At 31.8% G+C, this 9,043-nt stretch overlaps 1 protein-coding gene across 1 annotated transcript; it reads right to left on the bottom strand.

Annotated features, from left to right (window-relative positions):
* Positions 1–2,524: 2,524 nt before the first annotated feature.
* On the bottom strand, positions 2,525–3,546 carry LOC145134782 (uncharacterized). Its single transcript, XM_079069612.1, has 3 exons — positions 3,379–3,546; positions 2,944–3,053; positions 2,525–2,872 (listed from the first exon to the last, which is right to left on the bottom strand). The coding sequence occupies exons 1-3, from the start codon at positions 3,491–3,493 to the stop codon at positions 2,582–2,584; spliced, it is 516 nt and encodes a 171-aa protein (XP_078925738.1). The 5' UTR covers positions 3,494–3,546; the 3' UTR covers positions 2,525–2,581.
* Positions 3,547–9,043: the final 5,497 nt, after the last annotated feature.

Below are 9,043 nucleotides of genomic sequence, written 5' to 3'. Positions count from 1 at the left end.
TATTTCTTTTAAATAATTCTTTTTTTATTTATTTTTTATGGATTAATTTCTTTTTATTTATTAATAAATATTATTTATAATATATAATATTTATATATTAATAAATATTACTTTATTGGATTATTAATTTCTTTAAGTTAAATTTTTTAAAACATTTTTGTTGGATTAATTCTTTTTTTTGGACAACACCATCATCATCCTAATTTATTTTAAAACATTTCATCCATCCCACCACTATCAGACATAAACCGGGTCAAGAATGATACGTCGAGTTATAAAAAAAATCTAAAATGGCTAAAGCAACAGGGTAATATGGTCATTTTTCATCATTCAACACAGTCAGTCAGATGTACAATCAAACAACATGGTTTCTTTCCCAATCAGAAAACTTTCACGTATAACACTTTCCCTGGACAACAACTATCAAACGAGACCATACTTGGTGAGGAAGTATTCTGAATATATGATCTAGTCTATTTCTTTATATATACTAGATCTGCATTTATCATTAAAGAATCAATCCCATTAAATTAGGGATTTGATATAACAGAAGATCTGGACAATCTGTAGAAATCTTATCTCCTATAGTAGTATATAATCTTGTAATATTGCTAAACCCTAATTATCGCTTTGTGTGGTCGTCTTTGTGACGGCTTTCTGCCAATTGCTTTGTGCACCTATTCTCTTGGTGAGAACTTTTCTTAGTGAAAACCATTTTTTTGATAATCTTCTTGTTTTTTGTTCTTCATTATATCTTGTTTGTATCCGATCAAATGAACCTACAATCTCTATTTGAGAACTCGTAAATAAAGCCAACAAAAATCACTTAACCCGAACCTAACCAAAATTAGCGGGTTGGGTTGAGATTTTCAACCCATGTAAGTTAAATGGGTCAACTCACTTAACCCATTTAAGTAAATAGGTTGGGTTGGGTAAAGACTATCAACACGTCAACCCATTTAACTTTAATATATATTTAATTTAATAATTAGTTGAATATTATCATGTATTAATTAAAGTATGAATTTATAAATTATAATGTTGTATTATTATTTATGTTTTAAAAAAATACAATCTTAATTCTCATCATTTTTCATAGCATTGACAATATTAGCCACTCTCCTACCTAAATCACATCGAAATTAAATATTTTTAATGTTATTTGAAAATTTTATATGTATTTATGAATTAGGATTATGCTTTTGTCACTTGGGAACTAATTTAAGTGGTATAATCTTTAGTTAATTTATTTATTATTTTTATTTTAAATGAGTTAATACAAGTTTAACCAATTTATGTAGTAGGTTGTGTCAGAAACTAAATAAACATCTCAACTAGTGACAACTCATTTATCTAAAGTGTTGGGTTGGGTTGAAAATATCAACACATTTAAATAAACAGGTTAGATTGAGTTGAAAACTTCAACCCAATTAATAAATAGGTTGAACTCGAACCCAAGTCATGTCGACCCATTGTCAGCTCTACTCGTAAATAAAGAATACTCCTTCCTACCAGTGGATGTAGATCGGATTCACCGAACCACGTAAATATTATGTCTGTGTGTGGTTTCGTGCATTATCCTCTTTACTTCCTAACATCGACAATATCCTATAAAATATGACCAAATTGACCATTTTAATAATAACATTCACCAAAGTAATTTTTTTTTGAACGACAGAAATTTATTACAAAGAAAAAACTAGCAAGAAGCTAGAAATAGATTACATCAAAGAAGTAGCTAAAGAGGGGTTATGAAGCCACTCAGTACAACGTAAATTTACCCTACTACATCTATTAGAAATCCAACAAAAGGATTTCTCAACAACTTCATCAAATATAACCAACTTCTTGGGTAAAACCGTTCCAAAAATAGAAGTATTACGAAAATTCCATAAACACCAGAAGGAAGTAATAATGACCGAATCAAACGCCTTTCTTTGACCTCTACACAAATTTACATCATCCGACCAGCTGATTAAAGACTGCACCGAGATCTAATTAAAGACTGCACCGAGATCTAATTAAAGACTGCACCGAGATCTGAGCTGGGAGAGATAAACCCCACCATATAGCTACCCTAACCCAAATATCTCTCAAGTCAGGGCAACCGATAAAAATATGATCAATAGTCTCCGCTACACCCATACAAATCGGGCACATGATAGAAGAAACCATAATACCCTTAATCGATAACCGCTCCCTTGTCGGAATACTAGAAAGCTGAATCCTCGAAATTAGAATATTGAGTTTAATAGAAACCATTCACCAAAGTAATTTGCTACATCGCACTAGCCATTTGTTGTAAAATGACCGTTGTTACCATTTTAAACCATTTGTGCTTTGAATAACACCTTTACAATTTCAGCAAATTTTCACTAGGTCCTTTTACCATTTTAGCACTTTTGAGTTTTGACCGTTCTACCATTTTGTCCGTTCACAAAAAATACATTGATATAAACCATTAAAAACATGCATGTAATTCTTCTTGACACCCAAATATATAACTATTTAGTATACACCGATCTAACCATATTAAAATAGCATTTATATTCAATTACATAAACCTAACTTGCCTTATTAATTACACCATTAAGAACCAAATGAAAATGAAAACTAGAAGAATGGAAAACAACATAACCTTGACCTTGAATAAATCAGTACGCTTCTTTTTTTCGAACAACTCAAGATTCATTAGTTTCTTCTGCATGTCCTTGTTCTCCATCTCCAGCTCCCTATTCTCCTTAGACAAAATCATATTATCCTTGTACAAATCAATATTTTCCTTGTGCAACTCAACAACTTTATTCTTATACCACTGAAAAGGTAAATCCTCATCCATCCATACAAAAAACTCACAGTCTTTTGAAGGATCCTACAAAAAAATTAACTATGTGACCAAACATTAGAGTAAGCACATGAATAAAAAAATAGAATTTCATATACCAGAGAATTAGGGCACCGGATGAAACGTCGACCTGGGTTCTTCTCGGTAGATGAACTCCACATCTTTTCTTGTTCACCACTTTTATAGAGTCTGTTTCTATAGCTTAAAACTGAAGAAGAAAAAGTACATGATGAACTACCCAGTTGAGAAGTAGCACAACGGAAAAAGAAGAGGAAGAAAAACTTGATTATTACAAGGATACTTTTAAACATTTACATGATTGGTTTTACTGTTTTTTTTTTAAACAATTACATCACCAAATCAAACAAATGGAAATTGATAAACTGATGGCATTATTTTATTATTTCATAGACTTTACTCCTGGTTATAGCTAGCCTACATACGAATAATACGTGCATGACAGCTTATTGTATAACCCAGTAATTTGACCAATCATTGATACAGAGCATGAGGAGTAGTCTGTTAGCTACAACCTGCTGATGTGAGTGCTTGTTTCATCATGTCGCACACCTCCTGCACCTCTGACTGGGCTAAGACCATCCATAGCAATGCTGCACCACATACTGCAATGTATGATGAACCACCCATGCTTGGATACAAACTAATTTTGGTTACTTTGGGAATGTGTTTAAAAGTGAGAAAATGAGTTGGGTTTTGTAGTACATTTTTTATAGGGCTCACTTGCTGATATTTATAAGTAAATAATAGAAAGGAACTTGAAAAGTGTACTAAAGAATAACCTGCGATTATTGGTAATATTTGGATAATATAAATCATTGAGAAACACACAAGTTTTTATAGAAAAAATTTATACTTTTTCATTAAAAACTATAATAAAATATATTTTACATGGCAAAAATGCTTCTAAATATTTAAACTGTATGTATACCACCTGATATTATCTTGGTGCCCAATGTATGAACTGATTAAAAAAAATAAAAGAACAAAAACGACGAATTATTTGGTGAACTTTATTGCTGGAAAAAGTTAACTTCAACTTCCTAAACATTAACCTTATTTATACTAATAAAACTAGAATCCTACCCTAATACCAAAACTAAGAAATTAAAACAATTATTTAATCAAAGTTATCCTAATATAATAATCTTTTCCTTATTAAATAACCGATTAATCCAACAATCATCTCCTTAATCGGTTTAGTCATACCATTAGTTCAAAACAATGTTGAATCACTGTCTTCCTGAACCATCCCGACTTTTCCCAGACACCCAACCTCCACCTCGGTCTCGTCCAAATTCCTCCATATCCTTTTGATTGTTCACAACACACGTAACATATAACATGGCATCCCGTTGGATACGTTCATTACCATCTAGACTTTTCCCGGATTCACGACCTCTCCTCGGCCAGATCCAACGCCATTCGATTTGAACTTCCACTACCATAATGTCCACACCGTGTTGTTTCTCCAATCTCTTCATTTGTTCTGATCACCTTTGCTCAAAGAGGCATCTCCACCGATCAAGAAAACAAAGCCACCCGTTTCACCGTTTTCTTTTAATCATGCCAAACGAACTGAATCCAAAGCTACCTGCTTTGACGGATCCTTCCCGCCCGCTTTTCACGCACCTACGTCGGTATCCCCTTATCACGAATAAACCGAACTTTCTTCCTCGCTAATCATTGTTGTCCGATTAATGTAGACACAACCCTTTGATTTTTCTGCCTTTTGATTACAACCGATCAACGTCTTATTCTTTTTTTTTTTACAACCCCGACCTAATCAAACTTGTTCCGAGAGCACTTTTCCACCGAACAAGAAGACAAGGTCACGACCACCTTTATCGTCTTCCGTCACCCGCAAAACGAACCAAATCAAAGTCACCCGTTTTGATGTCTTCCCGTCCGTTTATTTCGCGCCTCCGGTTAGTCTCTCTCTACCTTAGAAGAAGCTCGTTCAAGATAAATTGGGGCTGCTGTTGAGATGCTTCAACTCGCGCTCAAAAACAATCCACACCCCCTTAAACCGAACCTGATTCCCGCTGCGTCTGCCCCTCAGCGAAAGGCTACAGTTTTCTTGAAACCGACTCTCAAACCGGCATCTCTACGTCTTCACGAGCCCTAGGATCTGATACCACGTATATGTATACCATTACTGCCCAAGGTATGAACTGAACAAAGAAAAATAAAAGAACAAGAACGACAAATTACTTAGTGAACTTTATTGCTGGAAAAAGTTAACTTCAACATCCTAAACATTAACCTTATTTATACTAATAAAACTAGAATCCTACTCTAATACAAAAACTAGGAAAAACAATTATTTAATCAAATTTATCCTAATATAATAATATTTTCCTTATTAACTGACCGATTAATCCAACATAAACTACATAATTTTTTATGTTAGAAATTGTAGAAATAATATATATATATATATATATATATATATATATATATATATATATATATATATATATATATATATATATAAAGTTGATATCAAATAAGAACTTAAAGACCATTGTAACCAATTTAAAATAAAAACTTTTTTTCAATATAACATTTAAAAGAAACAATCCAAAATACTCGTAATGCAACGATTTAAAGATTGAAAATGACAAAAACACGTTTCATTTTATATACATATAATGTATGTGTATATGTGAATATGCAAATTTAAATATCTTTTTAGCATATGAAAAAAAACCGTTTTTTGTCAAAAAAAAATAAATAAAAAAAATGCAAATCTTAAATATCATATACAGGAGTATTTTGGTTTTGGTGTGTCTCAATTTAAAAAGTTCATTGTGTTTTTTTGGTTGTCCTTATATATATATATATATATATATATATATATATATATATATATATATATATATATATATATATATATATATATATATATATAGAGAGAGAGAGAGAGAGAGAGAGCTAGGTTCAAATGTTTTAACTAAGTATTGTGTTATTGTATGCATAAATATGGGTCAATCATTTCAAAATGGTAAATATGTAATCTTATATTTAATTAATTATGGTAAATATATAAATCAATTAATATTCCTTTAATTTAGGAATATCAGTTTTAAAACTTAATATATATCCTCACGTCCACCTCTTCTCTCTTCTCTTCTATTCATCGTCGCCCCCAACCTTTGCCCTCTCATCTCCCTCTCGTACACCATCAGTAACCATCGAGAAACCTTCATCGGATTTATCATCTTCTTCCTTTAAACACCACCGATTTCAGAATCGGGAAAAACTATTTACCCAATCGAGGTCTTTTAGATCCAGATTATTGCCCACCATAACTCTATGTTTTACCAAAAGAAACACCATTGCCATCTCCAAAACCAATTGCAGCTCTTCTTTCCCCAATTTTATGGCAGGTCTGTAATCATTAATTAAAAAAATTTATCTTTCTGAAACTTTTATGCAGGAAATTTAGGGTGGATTCATTCTGTTGCAGCTAAACAATCTGGATTACACAGGTGGATTGAAGAAGATGTTGACACAGTTGGGGCAGTCAACCACCGTGAACGACTGCACGGCATGGGCGGAGGCACATGAGGGCTAGGGTAAGAGAAGAAAAACAACAACGCCAAATCAGAAGGTAGATTCGGAAGTTTGATTTTTGCTTTTGTTTCTTCATCGATCGTTCCAGCGATGGAGTAATGATCGCCGGAATGATGAGATTTCTTCCTGTGGTGAATCGGAAACGAGCAATTCAGCACCAAATCAATGTTCCTGACTTGTAGAAGCATCTCCAGTCCCCTTCGTGTTAGGTTTGATTCTATATTATTTATCTCAACTTTTAAGAGGTTTTACTTTTTTGTGGTTGTTAGGTGTAGAGTATTGCTCTATATGGAACAAAACAGTTTTTCTACTTGCAAACTATATGACGATCAACTCTCCTACACTATTGCTCTCTTGTTCTTGTAAGGTTTGTTAATCAAGAATCACTACTCTAGATACAAACTAATTGTATAAATCAGTTGTTAATTGTATTTGTTTATCAACAGGTGACAGGTCACGCATGATGCTAATGGAACTACTTAAGGATCAGGCTTTATTGCATTTTCCACTTCTGAGAAAGCTTCTAGAACAGTAAGCAGATATTTGAATTTACTATTTTTATTATATTCGAATAGTATATGTAAAAAGTTAAAATTTTGTATCGAATTTTATAGTTGAATGAGATGAATGGAAAGATGGTTGCTAGCAAGCCTCTTTATGTTGCATTTTCTCAACACAAAGAAATCAGAAGGGCAAGATTGCAAGTTTGTTTACTTTTTTTTTGTAAACTGGATTTGTTGCATATATAGTATTCTATCAGAAAAAAATGTTTTATTATGATAATCATGAACATATTCTGTTAGAATGCCCCGAATTAATATAATTATTGGTAAATCAATTCCAATTCTATCAGAATGGAATCACGAATTCCAATTATGCTGGAATGGAATAAGGATATTTTCTCACTAATTTATTCATTGGATTTGTTTCCACAGAAGTTGATGCTTGAAGAACGGACCACGAAATTTGAACGACGCCTCTTACAAACATTATTCTTTTAGAATAAATTAGTGTATTTGTTAGATTTTGATGTTTTTTTTACCGATTTGAAAGTTTTTTAGTTTTATTCTTTAACAATAAATGTAATTCTTAGCAATTGTTACATGTATTCTATAAGAATTAATATAATTTTTGTTTTAATTCTTCAATTGCTGGTTCGAGAATTTGTTATTCTTCAAGAAAAATATGTTCACGAATATTTTTATTATTTTATGGTTCAAGAATTTTTTTATTTTTGAATATATTTAAACATATTCTGTCAGAATGTCCGAATTTTCGTAAAATCAGATTTTTAAAATTAATAGAATCTATGATCCCTTAAAATATGTAAACTTCCTTTATTAAATCTATGTTAATTGACTAAAATACCCTTCTAGTTAAATTAGATTGTATTTTTCGATTATTTTTAATTCAATAATATGTATTAATCACTTTCTTAAAATAAATAAAATGATTGGCCCATATTTATGCATACAATAACACAATAATTAGTTTGAATAGAATAACCTAGGCCTATATATATATATATATATATATATATATATATATATATATATATATATATATAACCTATTGCTATTGACAAAAGTCGGTAACATCCCGTTTACAGTTTAACTATTTAATAGTAGAAAATAAGTATAAATACAAATAAAGGAATAGGTATTTGAAGAATTATAATCATATTTCAAGAGGAGGGACTAAAAGGGTCATGTTAGAAAGCTTAGAATGTAAGACTTTTTGGTTATGCGAGCTATTTTGTCATTATGGGTATTCTAAGGGTTGATCTTGTAAAATTTGGAATTGTTCATGGCTGCATTTTTGTTGGAGGATTTAACAACCTGTATGCATGCTAATCGGACCTCTTTGGCATCTGAAACCCCAAACGCATAGCCTAGAAGCCCAAACTAAGTTGTGTGTGTGTGTGTGATGCGACCAATCTAGAAAGGAACACAGAGCAAGAAGAGAAAAGGAGGAAGAAGAGACAAAGTATTTGTGCCATTAGCACCTTCATGGTATGTAATCTTCCATCTAATGCCTTGCATGAGTATGAGTGAAAAGAGAGGAAAACAGGAGGAGTATGTTTGATTTTTCGAAGTCAAAATCTACAGGTCATAAAACGAGTGAAACGATGGATTTAGGGCTGCGATGTTCGAAATCTCCCTAGCATGTTTCGTACTTTGTAAGTAAAGCTACCTTTTTGGAGTTTTTGGAAGAAAAATGGTTGAGAAAATATACAAAGAGACAACGAGATAGACAACATATCCAGATAGATTTTAGGCAGCAAAAAGAAAATAAAAAGAAAAGAGGATTGTTTTGACGTAGAGTTTTCGCATGAAATCTTTAATCTTTCTCATTCTAGGTAATATTTTTTCCCATAATAGTTATCTCAAAATGTACTACAATATGTTGGCACTCTATGCCTTTATGGGTTAAGAGATTAACCCCAAAACCATGGTTGAGATTTCTCATTTTTGGGCAATGTACTTTGTGATTTGGTTTTGACCATCAAATGTCCATTATGTTATCATACCTCATAATGATTGTTAAAAACTTAATTTCCACCTTGGGATTCGTTTTTGTTATGGTGTAATGGGTTAAGAT

This window comes from Lactuca virosa, chromosome 8 (assembly GCF_052849685.1).
Source record: "Lactuca virosa cultivar CGN04683 chromosome 8, Lactuca_virosa_CGN04683_v6, whole genome shotgun sequence".
Lineage (NCBI taxonomy): Eukaryota > Viridiplantae > Streptophyta > Magnoliopsida > Asterales > Asteraceae > Lactuca > Lactuca virosa.
Note: the sequence above shows the minus strand (reverse complement) of the source record. Positions and strands in the feature narration are given on the sequence as shown.